Source organism: Canis lupus, chromosome 20, assembly GCF_003254725.2.
Source record: "Canis lupus dingo isolate Sandy chromosome 20, ASM325472v2, whole genome shotgun sequence".
Lineage (NCBI taxonomy): Eukaryota > Metazoa > Chordata > Mammalia > Carnivora > Canidae > Canis > Canis lupus.
This window is the reverse complement of record NC_064262.1, coordinates 6,176,612-6,198,732: the sequence shown is the minus strand read 5'-3', so window position 1 is coordinate 6,198,732 and position 22,121 is coordinate 6,176,612. Positions and strand designations below refer to the sequence as shown.

The 22,121-nt window shown below is 40.8% G+C and overlaps 1 protein-coding gene across 2 annotated transcripts in view; it reads left to right on the top strand.

Annotated features, from left to right (window-relative positions):
* The window catches only part of MKRN2 (makorin ring finger protein 2), a 29,878-nt gene that overhangs the window by 2,381 nt on the left and 5,376 nt on the right, over positions 1-22,121 (top strand). For both annotated transcript variants that reach the window (XM_025449473.3, XM_025449466.3), the window contains 5 exons: positions 12,630-12,758; positions 14,211-14,392; positions 15,565-15,869; positions 17,486-17,700; positions 19,781-19,891. In XM_025449473.3, the coding sequence (XP_025305258.1) occupies positions 12,630-12,758; positions 14,211-14,392; positions 15,565-15,869; positions 17,486-17,700; positions 19,781-19,891 (942 nt within the window). The remainder of the gene's footprint in view (positions 1-12,629; positions 12,759-14,210; positions 14,393-15,564; positions 15,870-17,485; positions 17,701-19,780; positions 19,892-22,121) is intronic.

Here is a 22,121-nt window from a genome sequence, read left to right as displayed (position 1 = left end):
TTTTAAGACTGATTTATTTGAAAGAGAGTACCCATGTGCACAAGCTGGGGCAAGGGCTGAGGGAGAGAATCTGGAGCAGACTCCTTGCTGAGATCCAACATGGCGCTGGATCCCTGGATGCCGCGATCACGACCTGAGCTGAAAAACACTTTTTTTTTTTTTTTTTTTAAGATTTTACTTACTTATTCATGAGAGACAGAGAGAGAGGCAGAGACATAGGCAGAGAGAGAAGCAGGCTCCATGCAGGGAGCCTGATATGGAACTTGATCCCGGGATTCCAGGATCCCACTGTGGGCCAGAGGCAGGTGCTCAACGCTGAGCCACCCAGGCGTCCCCACAGAACACATTTAAATGAAAAAAACAGCAATATTACCTAGAATATCAAGTTTATATTAGTATTTCATGGTGGAAAAGCTTCTCACTCTATGATCTTTTTCACTAAAGTCTTATCTCCAGACATTGATAACTCAAAGGAAATGTTCAAGATACAGTTTATTTTGGGGACTGGATTTTAATGGGGTGCTCAGATGTTTCTGATTTATCTGAGGGTGCAGTGTTTTTTGCTTTGTTTTCCTGGCTGCGGGATGTGATGTACATACTTAATATTAATAGCAGCACAAAATGTTATAGTTTTGCTTCTATTCTGATACACAGATGTCTCTCCAATAGTTAGATATGAAACGCTAGGTTTTGCAAGTTTAATGACAAAGACATTTCATATGTTTATTGCGTGGAATGGCAAGAGTGGCTGCTTACACAGTTGTGCTGTCAGTCTGTTCTCTCGATTTCTCAGCATGTCATTCTAACCCAGATCTCAAGTTGGCGATTATTTTTTGCTGGTTCTTCTTGCTGACTACTTCCCCGAGTCTTCCAATCTGTTTTCAAAGCCCTGATGCAGGCCTTTATGATAGCTTAGTAACACTTTCTTTTCTTCCTCTTGTGCTAGAGGTCCTTTTGTCTTATCATCACTAGGTGAAGATGTAGGATTTGTTTCCTTAGGAGCATCAAGCTTAGAGCTTTTAATTCTTTGGAAGTCACAAGACATAAAGGACCCTATCAGCTAGTAAGTGGTAGAAGAGCTTGAGTTCTGGAGTTGGGCAGTTCTGGATTCTGATCCTGGTACCACCTGTGCCACAACTTCCTCATCTGTAAAATGAACAAGGTAATACCTAACGAGCAGGGTTGGTTAACCGATTAGACAGTAACAACAGATGAGCATACTTTTGGTGTAGTAGGCTAAGCACTTGCATGCATTGTCTCAGCCAAACTTTAGAGTAGTCTGTGACAGCAGTCTATGAAGTACAATTATTATATTATGGATGGGAAAATTGAAAATTTAAATAACTTGCTTGAGGTCACATAGCAAGTTCTCTGATTTCAGAGTGTTAACCACTACACTGTACCTCAGCCTTACCTCTCATATTTATTTCAGGTCTACCACTGGGCCCAGCATTAACCCTTTTCCCCCTCAGTAGATCTGCATGCAGTACAGCCATAGAATTTAAGTCTGAAAATATGTAAAGAAAAGTGACACTGAGAATGAGAATGCAAATTACCCATATAGTCAGATACAATTTGCAGAAGCGTTTTTGCTAGAGTTAAGCACTGTTGAAAGGTGTGTAAGAAACTAGATTGATTTTGTTTGACTCAGCCCTCAGCTGCAGTTTGAGCTGCTAGTGGTTCTGTGGCTTAAAGTGAACCCAGTGTCCTTTGCAACATATAATAGCCACACTGTCTGAAACGGCCCTTTGGGGTCACCCAGTATAACACACCCTTTTGGAATGTCCCCCAGAAATCTTCCTACTCTGCAATACACTTCCCCTCATACTACCTGCCCCCCACTCCCCACCCCAATTCATGTCTCTGTCTTCTAGAAAGATATAAGGGATGGCTTGACCATCAGGAAGATTGAGCTGTTAAGAAGTTCATTACAGGGTACAATATGAAATAGGCCTGGATTAAGCTTAATATAACATAGATGGGGAGGGATAGCTCTAAGCAGTTGACAAGCTGCCCCAAAGGACAAGCAGGATATGTTCAAGCTAGTTTTGTGTTTGTCACTGGGGAGTGGAAATGATGACATATGCTACAAAAATAGGACTGGGCTGGCTTCATCTCTTACATAACGCTTGTTTCATGCTCCCCTTTCTTGAAGGCACTGATGGTGGTCTAGAGGTTATTTTTGAAGCTGTTTAAATCTCAGCTTAATCACTTACAGAAGTGATTAATCACTTGCATGAAGTCACCAGTTTATAGGTGACAAAACTAACTAGAAGCTCTAGTTGATGGTTATATATTTGTTTTCTTTTCTTTTATATATATATATATATTTGTTTTCTTAATGAGAAAGATAGTAGAGTTTGAAAGGCAGGTTGTCTGAAAAGGACTTCTGGGAGGCCGTAGAATTATAACAGGCACCCTTGTAGGATCACCGCTAAGAATCTGTCCTCTTTCATGCCTGGTTAACAAATAGTATTTGGTAAAGAACCTCTAGTTGTCTCCTACCTCCACTCACCCCCCCCCCCCCTTTTTAAGGAACTCTTCTTGTTTAGTTTCCCTAAAATAAACTATAATGAAGTATTTATTAGATCTTACTTTTGTGGAGCTGTTCATATAGCCACTTTGAGCCTGTTCTCTTCCAGTATTTATAAGTTTACTAATCCTGATCCCTCTTTGTCATTCAGAGTTGGCTCTTGGTGCTGAATTTTTTTTAACTTCTATAGCTTCACAAATTGCCATATTTAAGGACTACTGAAATAATGCAGTTTTATAGCATTTCTCAAAAGAATTGTTAAACTCTTTAAAGTGTAATGTACTTTTGTGTCCAGGTTCCACAAGACCACCCCTCCATCCAGAGATTGGCTAGAAAGACTCCACAGGACTCAGCACATATAATTGTACTGAACGCTTAGATTTACTACAGTGATATCGCAAGAAGTCAGGGCTAGATCATATGGGAAAAAGGCACAGGTAGCAAGCATCTGGAGGAACCTGTGCTCAAACATCCTGCCTTCACTCCTTCCCATAAAAGGTCACCCAACATACTCTTCCCCCAACAACAAAAATGCAGCAACATGTGCAGAGATTCAGTGCCTAGGCTGGTCACTCTCTGCCTAGGATCTACCAAAATTCCAGATTCCCAGAAGGAAAGCAGATGTTCAGCATAAACCACATTGTAGAGTTTAAGCACAGTGAGCCATTCTTATCACTTAGGGAAATTTTCTAACCATGTAGCAGACATTTTACCAGTCAAGTTGCAGATACTAGGCAGAGGCCAGTTTGTAAATAGGCTTTTCTAAGGATAGCAGGCTCAGACCTGCTGGTTAACTCTTTCCTGTGCACTAAAGTCGGTACTGTGAATAAAAAATCCTTTTGATATAGGCCTTATTTTTTTAAGTTCCTTTCTAATAAAAAAATACTCTTTTGTATAATTTGTCAGGTTCTATGCTGTGTGTGTTTTTTTTTTTTTTTTTTTCCAAGTTCACCTGCAGCTGCCTTAAAACAAGTTACTGTATAGCCTCTGATCTCGTGGAAGACCCTGACGGAGTGTTGCTGAGAAAAACCTAGCTGATCACCTAGGAAGAACGCCATGGGATGGCACCTCTGTATAGTCACTAAGTTGCAGGGTCCTGTTCTCATCTTTGTAGGTTCAGAAATTTGATTCTCTTAATGTACTTAGAGGTGGCTCTGCTAGCTTAACTCAAGAGAAACCTAAAAACTAGATACCCTTTTCTAATTTTCCTTAGAGAAAAGAAACTGTTAGGTGGACCTTGTCAATACTTTCTCTGCTTTTGGGCAGATGAACAGGTGAGGAAAATTGGAATTATGTTTAATGAGTAAGGAGGGTTTGAAGGTCTTCAAATCTTGTGGCCTCCAGCTGAGGCAGCCTCCAGGGCCATCACAGAAGCTGATGTGCAGCATGAATTGTCATTTGTGTTCTCTGGCATCCTTCCTCTGGAAAGGGCAGTCTGGGCCTCTTGAGCCTTTCTGACTTACCTTAGAGACCATTGCCTGCCTTCTGTTGCCAAGCCTATTTCCAATTCCAGGCAGAGCCATGTAATTGGTTAGGTTTAGGCTTTCTATGTTCATTTGCATTTAGTTATGTTCCAGATATGCCTTTCTGAAGTTGTTCCCAGGTTTCTTCATTAGAGACCAGATGTTCCCAACTGTGTGTTTAAGAGCACTAGCCCTCTTGGGTCAAAGGCCTCCAACTGGGAAGCACCATAGTGTATGGCTGCCACTAGTCAGTCTTCTGCATTGAAGAAGGGAAAGTGCACAGTAGCCTGGAGGGTGAGAAGTCTGGTCCATGAAGGAAGGCGGCTTATAACAGTTCAGTGCAGTGAAAGATGGGGTACAGTGTTTTGACAGGAGCCACACTAAGGGCAAAGGCAGAGTGACAGGGAAGTCAGCTGTGGTGGGAGAAGCTCAGAGCTATCTGGGAAGACCAGAGTTGGGGTCCCTTCCCTAGCAGTTTGACCTTCTGTATGTAAGTCATCTCTCCTCTTTGAGCCTCAGCCTGGGACGTCTTGAGAGTTCATTCTGCCCTTTAGTTTATTTCTGTATATGTTTGAAATTTTCCATAAAAGTCTTTTGAAAATAAGTTAAAACATGGGTTCATAGATAAAGCTCCTTTACAAAGCAACCTCCTAACAGTCTCCTCCCCTTCATTTTCAGCCCTCTCCAAATCTGTCTTCCACCCTGCAACTCAAGTGGCTTTTTCTGAAAAAAGCCTGGGGAAGGGTATGTGTAATAACCATGTAGGCATGCATCAGAAATAGTGCATGTTCAGTACCAGGCCAATGCAATATAGCAAATTTTGCAATAAAGTGAATCAAATGAACTTTTTGGTTTCCCAGTGCCTTATAAAAGTTATGTTTATACTGTAGTCTGTTAAGTGTGCAATAGCATTATATCTAAAACCATGCACATAACTTAATTTGAAAATACTTTCTTGCTAAATTCTAACCATCATCTGAGCATTCAGCAAGTTGTAATCTTTTTGCTAGTGGACCGTGTTGCCTCAATGCTGATGACTACTGACTGATCGCCATAGTAGTTGCTGAAGGCTGGCGTGGCTGCAGCAGTTTCTTAAAAGAAGACAACGAGGTCTGCCACACTGACCTCTTTCATAAACAATTTTTCTGTAGCATGTGATGCTGTTTGATAGCATTTCACCTGCAGTAGAACTTCTTTAAAAATTGGAGTCCATCCTCTCAAACTCTGCTACTTTATCAACTAACTTTATGTCATATTGTAAATCTTTTTTGTCATTTCAGCAGTTTTTAAGCATCTTCACCAAGGAGATGTCACAAAACCACTTTCTTTGCTCATCCATAAGAAGCAACTCCTCATCCATTCTAGTTTTATCATGAGGTCACAGCAGTTCAGTCACGTCTTCATGGTCTACCTCTGATTATAGGTCTTTTGCTCTTGTCACGTCTGCAGTTGTTCCCTCCAGGGAAGTCCTGAGCCCCTTGAAGTTCTCCGTGAGAGTCAGAATCAGCTTCTTCCAGATTCCTATTAATGTTGATACTTTGACTTCTCATAAATCACAAATGTTGTTAATGGAATCTAGAATGGGGCATCATTACTGGAAGGTTCTCAATGGACTCTGCTCAGATTCATCAGAGGAGTCACTGTCTATGGCAGATGGCCGTTACAGATTTACATAATGTATTTCTTAGAATTGAAAGTTGAAATCACTCCCTGACCCCTGGGCTGCAGAATGGATGTTGTAGCAGGCATGAAAACAACATTAATCTTACACATCTCCCACTAAAATTCTTGGGTGACCAGGTTCTTTGTCAGTAAGCAATAGTATTTTGAAAGGAATTGTTTTTTTCTGAGCAGTAGGTCTCAACAATAGACTGAAACCATAGACCACATAGTAAACAGATGTGTTGTCATTCGGGCTTTGCTGTTTCATTTATAGAGCACAGGCAGAGGAGATTTAGCATAATTCCTAAGGGCACTGGGACTTTCAAATAGTAAATTGAGCACTGGCTTCAACTTAAAGTCACCAGCTGTATTAGGTTCTAACAAGAGAGTCAGCCTGTCCTTTGAAGCTTTGAAGCTAGGCATTGACTTCTCTTCTGTAGCTATGAAAGTCCTAGATGTCGTCGTCTTCCAACAGAAGGCTGGCTGTTTCATCTGCATTGGAAGTAGTATAGACACCTTCATTTAATGATCTCAGCTAGATCTGGATGATTTGCTGCAGCTTCTATATCAGCACTTAGTACTTCGCTTTGCACTTTTATGTTATGAAGATGGCTTCTTCCTTAACCCTCATGAACCATGTCTACTAGCTTCAGACTTCTTTTCTGCAGCTTGCTCACCTGTCTCAGTCTTTACAGAATTAAAGAGAGTTTGGACCTTGCTCTCCATTAGGCTTTGGCGTTAAGTGCTGGTGGGTGGTGGTGTCTTCTCTCCAGACCACTAAAACCTTCTCCAAATTAGCATTTAGGTTGTCACACTTTTCTTTTTTTTTTTTTAAAGATTTTATTTATTTATTCATGAGACACACACACACACACACACACACAGAGACAGAGACACAGGCAGAGGGAGAAGCAGGCTCCATGCTGGAAACCTGATGTGGGACTCCATCCCAGGTCTCCAGGATCACACCCTGGGCTGAAGGCAGCGCTAAATTGCTGAGCCACCCAGGCTGCCCAGGTTGTCACACTTTCTTATCATTTGTATTTTCACTGAAGTAGCACTTTTAATTTCCTTCAAGAACTTTTCCTTTGCATCCACCACTTGGCTAACTGTTTGGTGCAAGAGGCTTAGCTTTTGGTCTCAGTTTTTGACATACCTTCCTCACTAATATGAATCATACATACTTGGCTTTTAATGTAAAGTGAGAGACGTGTGACTCTTTGTTTCACTCAAACAGTTAGAGGCCACTGTAGGATTATTGGCCTGATTTCAATATTGTGTGTCAGGGAATGGGGAGCCACCCAAGGAGAGGGAGAGAGTGGTGTAGCAGTCAGAACACATACATTTATTGATTAAATTCTCCATCTTATATGGACATGGTTCATGGTACCCCAAAACAATTACAATAGTAACATCAAAGATAATGGATTACAGATCACCATAACAAATATAATAATAATGAAAAAGCTTAAAGTATTGCAAGAATTACCAAAATGTGACACAGAGACATGTGTGTAAACATGTGTGTTGCAACAAACCTTCAGTTTATAAAATGCAGTATCTGTAAAGCACAATAAATAAAGCTTGTGGACAGTTTTCTGTACGACAGGATGCTTAGAACCTTTCCTCTGCTACTGTCTGTGTAAATCTCTGAGAAGATTAGACTGTGCCATTTCCTAAGTTGACTTGACTCCAGGCCCTTTTGTTATCTCTCATTTTCAGATGCACTCATCAGTATTTCCCCTGACACCAGGGTAACTTGAAGCACAATTAAATGATATTCCAGCCTTGTCTCTCGACAGGCCTGTTTGCAGCCCCTCACAGCCTCCCTTCTGTGCATTTTTCTTGCTATCTTCTCTTTCCTCTCTCCCATTGGTACCCCCACTACTTTGCAGACTGTGCTTCAGCCTGACATCCTCTGGGATGTTGCCCTGTCTCAGTTCATGGTATGTGTTTCCTCAGCAATCTGCATGCTTTGTGATAAGGCACAGGTCACTTTTGTAACTGTCAGCTTAATTGTCATTGTGCTTTACTGCACCTTAATAACAGCCGAACTTTTGGGGGTACCTATTGTGAGATAGATACTGAACTATGCATTTTTATTTACCTTTTTACCCTCACCAGTATGTATTTATTTTTTTTAAACTAAAATAACCATTTATTATAAAAGCAGTGTACGTTCATGGTGGAAATGTTAGAAATGTACACATCAGCGGGGCGCCTGAGTAGCTCAGTTGGTTAAGCATCTGCCTGTGGCTCAAGTCATGATCCCAGGGTTTTGAGATCCAATCCCCACATTGGGCTCCCTGCTCAGCAGGGAGTCTGCTTCTCCCTCTGTCCCCACTTATGCTCTGTCTGTCTGTTAAATAAATAAATAAATAAATAAATAAATAAATAAATAAATAAATAAATAAATTTTAAAAAATAAGTTCTTTAAAAAATACAGCTCTGCAAAAATAAAATTACTATATACCTTACTCATAAGGATTGCCTCTCATAATGTGCAATTATATATTTGTAGATTTTTAAAACTCATGTATGTATGTGTATTTTTAAAAATTGATTTTTCCAAAATGAGAATGTACTGTGTGTTATTTTCAAAATTTTTAATTGTGGTAAAATATACATGAGTTTATCATCTTAACCATTTTTAAGTGTACAATTCAGGAGTATTAAATATATTCACACTGTTGTGGAACCATCACTACCATCCGTCTCCAGAACTTTTTCATCTTTTCAAGCTGAAACTCTGTCCCCATTAAACACTAACTCCCCACTCCCCATCCCTCCTCATCCCAGCCCCTGGCAGCCACCATGCTGCTTCTGTCTCTGGGAATCTAACTATTATAGGAACCTCATCTCATGTAAGTGGGATCATACAGTATATGTCCTTTGGTGTCTGACTTATTTTACTTAGCACAGTGTCCTCAAAATTCATCATGCTGTAGAATGTGTCAGTTTCCTTCCTTTATAAAGCAGAATAATAATTCATTGTATGTATGTGCTACATTTTATTTCTCCATTAATCCATCGATAAACACTTGGATTGTTCCTTCCTTCTGGCTACTGGAATAATGCTGCTAGGAATATGGGTATACAAATACTTGAGTCCTTGCTTTTGGGGTTTTTTTTTTGTATCCGAAAGTGGAATTGCTGGGTCATATGATAATTCTATTTTTAATTCTTTGAGGAACCACTATACTGTTTTCCATAGTGACTGCACCATTTTACTGTAAATGGTGTTTTATAATCTCCTTCTTCCAGTTAATCTTCAACTTCCCATGTCATTTTACCTAATACCCAGTTCACCCTGATTTGTTCCAAAAATGCCTTTATTTTTTTTTTAATTTTTTATTTATTTATGATAGTCACAGAGAGAGAGAGAGAGAGAGAGAGAGACATAGGCAGAAGGAGAAGCAGGCTCCATGCACCGGGAGCCCAATGTGGGATTCGATCCTGGGTCTCCAGGATCACGCCCTGGACCAAAGGCAGGTGCCAAACCGCTGCGCCACCCAGGGATCCCCAAAAATGCCTTTATATCTGGTTTGTTCAAACCAAGATATAATCCTAGACTAAGGGACACCTGGATAGCTCAGTAGTTGGGTGCATCTGCCTTCAGCTCAGGGTGTGATCCTGGAGTCTTGGGATGGAGTCCCACCTTGGGCTCCCTGCATGGAGCCTGCTTCTCCCTCTGCCTTTGTCTCTGCCTCTCTTTTTTTCTCTCTCTCTCTCTCTGTCTCTTATGAATAAATAAATAAAATCTTAAAAAAAATCATAATCCTAGACTAAATATTGCATCTGGTTATTACATACCTTATGTAATTTCTACTAACCTAGCACAGCTCCTTCCTTTTTTTTTTTAAATTTTTTTCTTTTTAAATTTATTTATTCATGATAGTCACACAGAGAGAGAGAGAGAGAGGCAGAGACACAGGCAGAGGGAGAAGCAGGCTCCATGCACCGGGAGCCCGACGTGGGATTCGACCCCGGGTCTCCAGGATCGCGCCCTGGGCCAAAGGCAGGCGCCAAACCACTGCGCCACCCAGGGATCCCAGCTCCTTCCTTTTTAATTTTTTTTTTTTTTTTTTTAAGATTTATTCATTAAAGAGAGAGCTCACACTAGCAAGAGGAGGGCAGAGAGAGAGAGAGAGAAAAAGACTCCCTGATGAGCTCGGAGCCAGTGGGGCTTGATCTCACAACCCTGAGATCATGACCTGAGCTGAAATCAAGTTGGACACTTAACGAGTGAGCCACCCAGGCACCCCTAAATTTTTCTCAACAGCTTTATAAAAGTAGAATTTACATACTACAAAATTTGCTCATTTTAAGCATACAAGCCAAAGATTTTTCGTCAAGTTAAAGTTGTACAATACCATAATTAAATTTAAGAACATTTTCATCACCCCCAAAATGACCTCTTGTGCTCATTCGCAGTCATTCATTCCTCATTACCCCTTCTCCCAACCTAGGGAACCATTTATCTACTTTTTGTTCCTACGGATTTGTCCCCCCACCCCCACCCCTGCCTTTTTAGTGTAAGCTCTATACCCACCTTGGGGCTTGAACCCATGACCCCAAGATCAAGAGTCGTGTGCTCTACTGACTGAGCCAGCCAGGTGCCTCTGCCCCTTTTTTTGATCCTGTATTTAAATGGAATCACTCAAAATGTGGTATTTTGTGTCTGGGTCGTTTCGCTTAATGTGTTTGAGGTTTGTCTGTGTTACAGCACACATCAGTACTTCATTCCTTTCTATTGCCAAATAATACCCCATTTTATGGATATATTATGTTTTACTTACCCATTCACCAGTTGAAGGAATTATGTAACTTGTCACTTTCTGGCCATTATGAATGATACTTCTATGAACATCCATTTACAAGTATTTGTAGGAATGTATGTTTTTATTTTTCTTGAGTAAATAGGAGTGAAATTGTTGAGTCATAATGGTAAATTTAAGTCTAAAAAAACACCAATCTTTTTTTCAGAGTCCTGTTCCCCTTGCCTACCTTCCATGACACTTGTTAAAGAAACCCCTGGTCCATACCACCTCTTGTTTTTATATTTATCTGGTTGCTTTCTCCTTATGGCTTTGAGCTTGTTCCCAATCACCTGTATTTCCTATAAAGTAGGAGTTAGATCTGGAGTTTTGTAGGAGTTAGATCTGGAGTTTTGTTGGATTCGAGTTCAATGTTTTTGGCTAGAATGTATCACAGGCTATGTTGTATACTTAATTCATATTGGGTCACATCAGCAGACACATAATATTTGAACTTCCTTTTTTTTTTTTTTTTCCATGTAGGTACTATGTCCATCTTTTGTATTTGAAAATATTATTCTTTTCCCCCATTGAATTACCCAGACAGGCTTATCAAAAGTCAGCTTCATGTGTGTATCACTATTTACAAGCTCTTTAAAGAGCTTCCCTCCAACTCCTTGAACTCTATTCTCTGTCTCTTCAGCCCAGCAAGACTGCTGTGCTCTGCTCAGGACTCACCTCCTTGCACTGAGATCCAGGGTACGCCTCCCAGAAGAAAGCCAGGCTTTCCCTTGTTGCACTTGTTTCATATATTTTGTTCTGTTAGCTAGCTTTTTTACATTGGAGGGCAGGTTCTATGCTCCTTCACAGCTAGAAGCAAAAATCTGTTCTTTTTTTTTCCTCTCCTCTTCAGTTTGAATAGTTTCTATTGCTGTGTCTTCAGGTCTTCTGAGATTTTCTTTCATCCTGTCTAATTTACAGTAAGTGTGTCTAGTGAAATCTTCATTTCAGATATTGCACTTTTCATTTCTGAAAGTTCCATTTGGTTTATATTTTCTAATTCTCTTCATACTCAGCATAATTGAACATATTTATAGTAGCTGTTTTTAAAGTCCTATCTACTGATTCCATCATCTGTCATTCCTATAACTGACTAATTTTTCTCCTGGTCATGGGTCACATTTGTCTGCTTTTGGCATAGCTGCTTATTTTTTTACTGGATGCCAGTGTGAATGTTTTTGAGCATTTGTATTTTATTGTCTTCCTTCAAAGATGTTAAAGTATGTTTTGGCTGACAGTTATTCGCTATCAGCTCTGTCCTTTTGAAACTTGCTTTTAAGCTTTGTTAGGGCGGGTCTAAAATCCTCGTTCGGTCTCTTTACACCTAGTACCAAGGCATGTGCCTTTGAGATCACTCTACTGTTTGCTCTGAGTTTTCAGCCAGGTCTCTGTACTCTCGCTGGACAGAATTATAAAACCTCCCAGTTATTTCATGAGAACCTGTACTAGACATTGCAGTGGAACATTCTTATATATGTATCTTTTGTGCTGCATTTTCTAATTTGATCCTTGCTACAACCCAGTAAAGTAGATAGTGTTATTTTCATTTTATGGATGAAGGTAGTGAGGTTTGTTTTGTGACTTGCTGGATCTTGGGCCCAGGTCTCTGATCCATATACAGCCATACCCTTTAAACTCCATGAGAACAGAGAGAACAGTTTTTCAGAGTATTCTCTCAGTTTTGAGTCTCACATTTACATATGTAACATCTCAAATCAAGAGGGTATATCTTAAAACAAATTTATGGCATTATTTTTCTTCCAGAAAACGGTCATTGAATTAGTTGTGGTGCATCAAAAATCACTATTATGTTTTATTTTTATTTTTTAAAGATTTTATTTATTTATTCATGAGAGACACAGAGGGAGAGAGGCAGAGACCCAGGCAGAGGGAGAAGCAGGCTCCATGTAGGGAGCCCGACGTGGGACTCGATCCCGGGTCCCCAGGATCAGGTCCTGGGCCGAAGGTGGCGCTAAAGCACTGAGCCACCCATCACTGTTTTAGAATCAAGGAAATATGTTTATCTCCAGGGCCTAATAGAGCCTTGATACATAATACATATATAATAAGCATTTGTATGCTAGATTCAAGAATATGGTAATTTTGTAAAGCAAAATGTCTCTAAAAGTTTTATGCCTCCGCTTGCCTCTCCAGGTATTTTATGCATGGTGTCTGTCGGGAAGGAAACCAGTGCCTGTTTTCACATGACTTGGCAAACAGCAAGCCATCCACCATCTGCAAATACTATCAGAAGGGCTACTGCGCCTATGGGACTCGATGCAGGCAAGATCTACAGCTGCTTCCAACTGTCCTATCAAATTAAATATTATCAGAAACTCAGATCCTTCATTTGGAGCATGGGTGTCGATGAGGGGAATTTTTTTTTTTTTTTTTAAGATTTTTTTTTTAGAGAGAGAGTGTAGAGGGGTAAGGGGCAGAGGGGGAGGAAGAGATTCCTAAACAGCCTCCATGTCCAGCGTAGAGCCTGACTCGGGCTCAATCTCATGACCCTGATATCATGACCTGAGCCAAAATCAAGAGTCAGTTGCATAACCAACTGAGCCATCCAGGCAAATTTTAATTTGAAAGTAATTTAACAATAAAAAGTACAGCAGATCATTTTGAAATATAAGTTTCATTACCATAATTTTAATTTTTCAAAATCACTTTTCAGGCCTTATTCTTATGAGATTTTCTTTTTTTCTTAATGAGACTTTTAAAAATTGCACCCACAGTATATATATCTTGCCTTTTTCCCCACTTAACATGTCACAAGCTTTTACCTAAGCTGCTACTTTATTTCCTACTTGTAATTTTATGTTTCATGATGTTAACATGCCATCATCTTATTAACTATTCCTCTCTCAGAAAGTTAAGTGATAGGGATGCCTGGATAGCTCAGCAGTTAAGCTCTGCTTTCAGCTCAGGGCGTGGTCCTGGAGTTCAGGGATCAAGTCCCACATCAAGTTCCCTGCATGGAGCCTGTTTCTCCCTCTGCCTATGTCGTGTGTCCCCCACCCCGTCTCTCATGAATAAATAAATAAAATCTTTAAAAAAAAAAAAAAGAAAAGAAAAGAAAGAAAGAAAGAAAGTTAAGTGGTTTCCAGGTTTTTTTTTTCTTTTTTTTTTTTGCTGTGAGTACCCCTGCAGTGAACATTTATATGCATACAGAGTCTGCCTTTTTCCCACTCAGTGTCTGTAGGGAAATTTTGTAAATTCTAAACAGGAAAACATTCCAGAAACCTGATCAGGTGCTTTTATACTGAAGAGCTTATATGTTCTTTCCTGTGCTGACTGGAGGGTGTAGAAGTTGGCCCTGCCATGCCAGTGGGTACCCCGGAGAGTCCAGGAAGACTGGTCTCCAGCTATTACATTGGCCATCATTAACTTTTCAGGGACTTCTGCCAGAAGAACACTGGCTTGGAGAGATTTCACTTCAACATCTGGCTGGAATTCTCAGGATTTCTCTGTGTTCTGGGATATTTTGCCTGTCCCACTCACATCCCCCTAGGACACTTAAGTGTACATGATAGACAGCAGTGTACCTACTACTCTCTTAGAATCACCAGGCATTTCTTACCAATTGATAAGCCTTTTATCATTTAACATGTGGGAAAAGATTCTCATTTTCCACCTCCACAAATGGAACAGAAGAAAAGATGGTCCACGTCTAGAAGTGTGGGAGGCATGCGCAGGTGCTGTGTCCATAATGCATTTTCTGTGTGTTTTGTTTAGATATGATCACACGAGGCCTTCTGCTGCAGCTGGTGGTGCTGTGGGCACCATGCCTCACGGTGTGTCCTCCCCGGGTTTCCATAGTCCTCACTCTGCTTCCGACCTCACTGCATCTATTGTGAAAACTAACTTACACGAGCCTGGGAAACGTGAGAAGAGAACATTAGTACTTAGAGACCGAAGTGAGTGAGCAGAGTCATTTCATTGCCTCTTTTTGAAAAGCAGTGTTGTTTGCTCGTGATGCTTCTTTCTGGCCCTCCCTTGTCAGAGGGCTCCTAACCTAGTCTCCCTCCCAGCTGTTCAAGTGTAGACCCCAGAACTGTCCTGAGAACAGCTTCATTTGGCTGCTGAGCATGCAGGTGATGCGTTGGGCCTACAGGCTGGGTCACTGCCAAATTTGGCCTGGCAAGAGCTACAGAGTGACTTTTTGTCAGTGTGTGGCTGCCATGGGGTGCTTCCCCAATTCTGAGAAGCACCCGGCTGCTCATTTCAAAGCTACATATTTTGATAAAGTACATGTTTCACTGTTTTATTTCTAGGTCAGTTCAGAGTCTTAGTTATTATGCTTAGCCAGTATTTGGTATTTTAGGTTGCAACTCTGATAATATTGGGGTTTCGGGAGTGGTTTGTACCTTGGACCGGGGTTTGGGGAGGAGGTGGTAGGACTACAAATCATAAAAGTTATTTTTATTGGCTAGTCCTCAACGAGTAAAAGGATTTCTGGTTCTTGGAATTGTGTGACATAAGATAGGTAGATTCCATCCTAAGCAAACAAGTAATTGTTCTAGTCCAATGTCCTTTCTAAAAAGGCCAGAAGTGTGTGAGGTGGGAATGCCATAGAGGAGTTCCACACTGGCCTCAGGACCCAAAGACTCACTAAATTTTCATTCTAGTTTACTGTAAAATGATAGATAACTTCTAATATAAAGGAAAATGCTGTATTTTATTGACTTCATTCTAAATCCCCATTGACGTATATTTTGGTGTTTAAAAAAAATTATTACTAATTTTTTAGTGTTAACTGGTCCATGGGTTGACATTTCCGTATTTGTCATTTTTAAATAGAAACTTTATAGTTCTTTCATTTAAATAGATCGTGGTCCATTTTGCTAATTTCCTGTATTGCCAATTATGTTTTTTCCTTTTTTAAAAAAAAAAATCATAATAATATCATTATAAACATTTATACTGTTCCTTCTATTTTTCCCTCTTGGCCTATTTTTTTTTCTGTATGATCCAAAGAGTGGAATTCCCAAGGTCAGGGTTACTTAATTTGTTAGGTTTTGACTAACTGCTTACCAGAAAGTTTGGGCCAGTTTTCACTTGTGTGTGTGTTATTATGTTTTGTATTAAGATCTCTCTGGCATGGCTGAAGAAAAGACTTGCCCAAGTGTGGTGAGTAATTCAGGAGGCTGCAGTGATCTCCAGAACAGCCCAGAAATGAAGCCGCATTCCTACCTCGATGCGATCAGGAGTGGCCTTGATGATTTAGAAGCCAGCAGCTCCTACAGCAGTGAACAGCAGCTGTGCCCCTATGCAGCTGCTGGGGAGTGCCGGTTTGGGGATGCTTGTGTCTACCTGCATGGGGAAGTGTGTGAAATCTGTAGGTTACGAGTCCTGCATCCCTTCGACCCAGAGCAAAGGAAAGCTCATGAGAAGGTAAAATTGCAAGCCTTTGCATGAACTTATTTTTAAGAAATTTGAAACGCACTAAGTGACAAAATTGTTGGTGTTCCTATAAGCATCCCTCTGCCAATAATACCTGCAATATGTACCTGGCATATTTATAATCCTATTTTTTTTTAAAGATTTTATTTGACAGAGTGAGAGACCACAAGCCAGGGGGAGGGCAGGGGAGGAGGAAGAAGCAAACTCCCCACTGAGCAGGGAGCCCCATGTGGGGTTTGATTCCAGGACCCCAGGATCGTGATCTGAGCCAAAGGCAGATGCTTAACCAACTGAACCACCCATGCACCCCATAACCCTATTTTCAAGTCCTTTTCCCTGTTGTCATTTTGACCGTTTTTAATTATTTAGAATGAAGGAAAAGGGAAGAGGCACCAGAAACAAAGCAATGCAAAGTTCAGAGAACAAATCTAACTCAAGAGTATGGATGGATGGGTGGGTATGTGTATAAAAGAGGAGAGATGCATTACATACACATCCTCCGTATGTTTACATATCCTCATGCTTGAGGTCCAGCCTGGCTGAGTTCTGGAGAATTTGAGGAGCCAAGTATTGGAAGGGACCTTTCAGGTCATCAGGTCCGCAATATTTCTGGAGGCTCTGCCTCACACTAGGCTCAGTGTGAAGATGGGTAAGAGAGATGGAAAGGAGCCCATAGCTACAGTGTTAGAGCTTATGACGGTGAGCAGGCCATGGGGTGTTGAGGGCTGAGTCTGTTCCTTCCCACTGCCTTCCTAGGGGTGTTCAGGAGAGCACGAAATTAGAGCTTTCCTCTGCGCCCAGGTGTGCTGAGGTTTTTGTGCTGCACGTATTGGTTTATCTCCCATCCGTGTCCACCATGAGCTTCCCAGGGCAGAACCTGGGGCTTCAGACTCTGCATTGACTCTCATGCCTGATACACAGTGCCTCACATGGGGGGTATTCAGCAACTACTTACTGAATGAATACATTCATTAAATGGCTTGTTCTTTTTTTTTTTTTTTTAAGATTTTATTTATCTATTCAAGAGAGACACACACAGAGAGAGGCAGAGACACAGGCAGAGGGAGAAGCAGGCTCCATACAGGGAGCCCGATGTGGGACTCCATCCCGGGTCTCCAGGATCATGCCCTGGGCTGAAGGCGGTGCTAAACCGCTGAGCCACCCGGGCTGCCCAATGACTTGTTCTCTTGAGAAGTGGTGCTGCTTACCTCTGACTCTGAACGACCATCCTAGTGTTTTAAGTTAAGGATTGTTCAGCATTTCTGATACTGGTATAAATCAGAGTGGGAAGACAATGCCCCAGAAAAGCCTGGAAATGGGGGTCCTAGGCTCTGTGAACTCTGTGATCCCAGGCTGGTCCTCTAAACTGGCGGTGACCATAGCATGCTAGGAAAACAAGAGGCTGGGCAGGTGATTTTTGAAGTTCTTTTTGTGGTCTGAGAGAGCTTTGTGTCTTGAAGCCAGGGGCTGCTGGGCTCCACCTCAGGCATTCATGGTGTGCGTGCCTTCCTGATCTTGGGTGTGGCAGTGTGGCCACCGTTGCTCCCTGGCTCTTGCCTCTCCCCAGCAGCCTAATAGCGTTGCCCTCCTTTCTCTCTGTACTTCAGATCTGCATGTCGACATTTGAACACGAGATGGAAAAGGCCTTTGCCTTCCAAGCAAGTCAGGATAAAGTATGCAGTATCTGCATGGAAGTGGTCCTTGAGAAGGCATCTGCTTCTGAGAGGAGATTTGGGATTCTCTCCAACTGCAATCACACGTACTGCTTGTCCTGCATCCGGCAGTGGAGATGTGCCAAGCAGTTTGAGAACCCAATCATTAAGTAAGTCCAGCTAGGGGTCTTAGGTGTGGGAGCTGGGGAGTTAGATTTGGGGCCTTCTTCTATCTACTTTTAATTTCTCCCTTGGCCTCCAGTGTGAAAATAACTAGTGAGTCCTAGCCCCTAACTGCAGGAGCCTAGGCATGTCAAGTAGCCTTCTTTTTTAAAATATGTGCCTTTTCCTTTAAAATATGGGTAACAGCTCCTGCCAACTGTCAGGGTGATTGGGGCCACTCGGCAGGGATCATCTGTGTGAGAAAGTGTTAATGGCACTGGCCTTTTGGCTCCAACACCAACAGTTACTAGTGGCTGTCCCTTAGGCTGATTGCCTTTTATATTTTCAGCCTTTATTTTTTTTTTTTCATCTATAAAATAGGATTGTTTGAGGATTAAATGGAATAATGCATCTAACACATTTTACGTAGTGTATGATACATAGGATGTGCTCCATGGAGCCAGCACAAGCTTCTTTTTTCCCCTGGCTTTATTGAGATATCTGACATATAACAACACAGGAGTCTTAAATTTTGCAGAGGGGACAGGGGAAGAGCTTACTCATACTGAAGAGTTAATGTGTGCTGTGTACTGTTAGAAACTCTTCACGTAAATTAGCTTCTAATTCTCTCAGACCCAGTGATCATTCTCATTTACAGATAAGGAAACTGTGGTAGAGTGAAGTCAAGTAATGTGCCCAGAGTCACATGTTTGTGTGGTAAAATAGCTTTATTGAGATAAAAGTGTGTAGTTCAGTGGTTTTTAGTATTTTCACAGTTGTGCAACCATTACTTCAGTCTCATTTTACATTTTTATCCTCCCAAAAAGAAACCTCTGTTTGCCTTCACTGCCCATTTCCTCCCTGCTGCTTCCAGCCCCTGGCAGCCCCTCCTCTACTTTCTGCCCTCCAGCTTTGCCTGTTTGGATGCTGATTGGAAATGGAGTCATATAGTATGTAGCCTTTCTTTGTCCAGCTTCTTTCCCTTGGCATACTACTCTTGGAGTTCACTCATCTGCCATGTGTGTGCTGGTGCCTTGTTCCTGGTCCTAGCCAAATAACATGGCCTCGTGTAGATACCCATATTTTATTTTGTCATCAGTTGACAGGCATTTGGATTGTTTCCTTCTTTTGGTTATTGTGAATAATGCTACTGTGAATACTCATGGACAAGTTGTTGTGTGGACGGTTTTTATTTCTTTTGGGTAGATACCTAGGAGTGGGATTGTTGGGCCATACGGTAACTATTCAGCATTTTAAGGAAGTGCTGGGCTGCTTTCCACAGCGGCCACACCATCAACACAGGAAGGGACCTGCTGCTCCCCACACTCAGCAACTCTTGTTACTCTATTTCTGATTTTAGCCATCCTGTCAGGTTTGAAGTGGTATCTTGGATTTCCCTGCTAACTAATGATCTTGAGCATCTTTTTCTATATTTTTTGGCCATTTTGGAGAAATGGCCTACTTAAATCTCCTGCCCATTTTACAATTGGGTTTGTTTTAAAGATTTTTTTTAATTTTTTAAAAAGATTTATTTGACAGAGAGAGAATAAGCACAAGCAGGGGGAGCAGCAGAGGGAGAGGGAGAAGCAGGCTCCCCGCTGAATAGGGAACCCAATGTGGGGCTTGATCCCAGAACCTTGGGATCATGACCTGAGCCAAAGGCAGACATTTAACCAACTAAGCCAACCAGGTGCCCCTAAAGATTTTATTTTTAAGTAATCACTTTACAAAAGGTGGGGCTTAAACTCACAACCCTGAGATCGGGAGTTGCTTCTTCCACTGACTGAGCCAGCCAGGTGCCCCAAATTGGGTTGTCCTCTTATTGTTGAGAAGAACATGTTTTTAGCAGTAAATAAGGTTCTACACCTAAACTAATATTATACTATATGTTAACTAAGTGGAATTTAAATAAAACTTGAAAAAGAAAACAGTAAAGAAGGTTCTTAGGTGATTATGATTGCACCTTTTGGAATTTTTGGTTAGGAAACATCTGGAGTGGTCATGTATTTGAGCAAGGAGTTTGCTGGTTCAGTGTACACAGGATTTGTAACTTCATCTCTCCCATACTAACCTTGATTGTAATTTCAGGTCTTGTCCAGAATGCCGTGTGATATCAGAGTTTGTAATTCCAAGTGTGTATTGGGTAGAAGATCAGAATAAAAAGAATGAGTTGATTGAAGCTTTCAAACAGGGAATGGGGTAAGTACTTTGACTTTAGACATGATCCCGGTGCCTGCCTGGCAGATGCATTATATTTACATACCTTTGAACCCCACAAGGTAATAATGTAATTTTTGAAATTTCAGCTTTGAGTTCTAACTAACAAATAAAATTGTAAGATATTTAAAGTGTCATGGTGATTTGATCAACATTGTGGGAGGATACTCCCATCTAGTTAATTAACACATCCATTACTGTGTGTGTGTGTGTGTGTGTGTGTGTGTGTGTGTGTGTGTAGAAAACCTTCCAAGTTCTACTCCCTTATTAGCAAATTTCAGTTTTATAAACAGTGTTAACTATAGTCACCATGTTTCACATGAGATCTTTATTCATATAGGTGAAAGTTTGTATCCTTTTATCAACTTTTTCCTTATTAACCCCACCTCTTGGCCTCTCCGGGAACTCCTTTTTTACTACGTGAGTTTGACTGTGTGTGTTTGGGTTTGTTTTTAGATTCCACATGTAAGTGATCTCATACAGCATTTGTTTTTCTCTGTCTGGCTTATTTCACTTAGCATAATGCCCTCAAAGTCCATCCATGTTGTCACAAGTGACAAGATTTCCTTCTTTGCCAAGGCTGAATACTATTCCATTGCATGTATATTCCATATCTTCTTTATCCATTCATCTGTTGACAGACACTTGGGTCGTTTCCATGTCTTGGCTGTTATGATTAATGTTACAGCAAATATGGAAGTGTAGATATCTAACAGGCATGAAGTGTTAGCTCATTGTGGTTGTGATTTGCATTTCCATGATTTTTTGTGATGTTGAGCACATTGTCATGTGTCTGTTAGACATTTTGATGTCTTCTTTGGGAAAATGTCTGTTTGGTTCCTCTGCCCATCTTTAGGTGGAATGTGGTGGTGGGTTTTTTTTTTTTTTTTTTTTTTTTTTAGATTTTTTAATGTATTTTTTCATGAGAGACACAGAGGCAGAGACATAGGCAGAGGGAGAAGCAGGCTCCTCACAGGGATCCCGATGTGGGACTCAATCCCAGGACTCCAGGATCATGCCCTGGGCTAAAGGCAGACGTGCCCAACCGCTGAGCCACCCAGGCGTCCCTGTTTTTTGCTCTTATATGAGTTCTTTAAATATATTGGATATTACCCCCTTATCCAGATAGATGATTTGCAAATATTTTCTCCCATTTAGCAGATTGCTTTTTCATTTTGTTTGGTTTCCTTTGCTGTGCAGAAACTTCTTAGTTTGATGTAGTCCCAATTGTTTATTTTTGCTTTTGTTGCCTTTGTATTTAGTGGCAAATCCACAAAGCATCACCAAGACCAATGTCCAGGAGCTTACCGTCTTTGTTGTCTTCTAGGAGTTTTTATTGTTTCGGGGCTTACATTCAAGTCTTCAATCAATTTTGAGCTGATTTTTGTGTATAGTAGAAGACAGTGGTCCAGTTTCCCCAACATCCTTTATTGGACAGGTTGTTTCTTCCTCATTCAATGTCCCTGGCTCCTTTGTCAGGGTCAAGATAAATTGACCTTATCTGCGTGGGCTTATTTCTGGGCCCTCTGTTCTGTTCCACTGATATGTGTGTCTGTTTTTCTGCTAGTACTGTAATTGTTTGGATTACTATAGCTTTGTAGTACAGCTTGAAATCAGGAAATGGGCTGTCTCCAGCTTTGTTGTTGTTTCTCAGGAAAACAACAGAAACAGCTTTGGCTGTTTGGGGTCTTTTGTGGCACTATACAAATTTTGGAGTTGTTTGTCCTATTTCTGAGAAAAATGCCTTTGGAATTTTGATAGGATTGTTTTCAATCTGGAGATTGCATTGGGGAGTGTAGACATCTTAACAGCATTCTTCTAGTCCTTAAGCATGGGATACTTACCATTTACTTATGCCTTTCATTTCTTTCATCTTGTCTTAAGCATACAAGTCAGTTTCACTTCTGCTTAATTTAGTCCTAAGTATTTTATTCTTTTTCGTGCAATTATAGATGAGGTTGTTTTCTTAATTTCTCTTTCTGGTAGTTCATTGTTAGTCTATAGTGGCAACTGATTTTTTATATATTGATCTTGTATCTTGCAACTTTACTATTATAAGGTATGGATGTAATATTTACATACATTAGAACCCAGCAAGGTATTACTATGATTTTTGCCTTTGAAAGCTTATGTATTTAAGAGAAAAATAAAAGTTTTTTATATTTACTGAGATACTATTTCCAGTGCTCTTTGATTTGGTATATAATTTTAC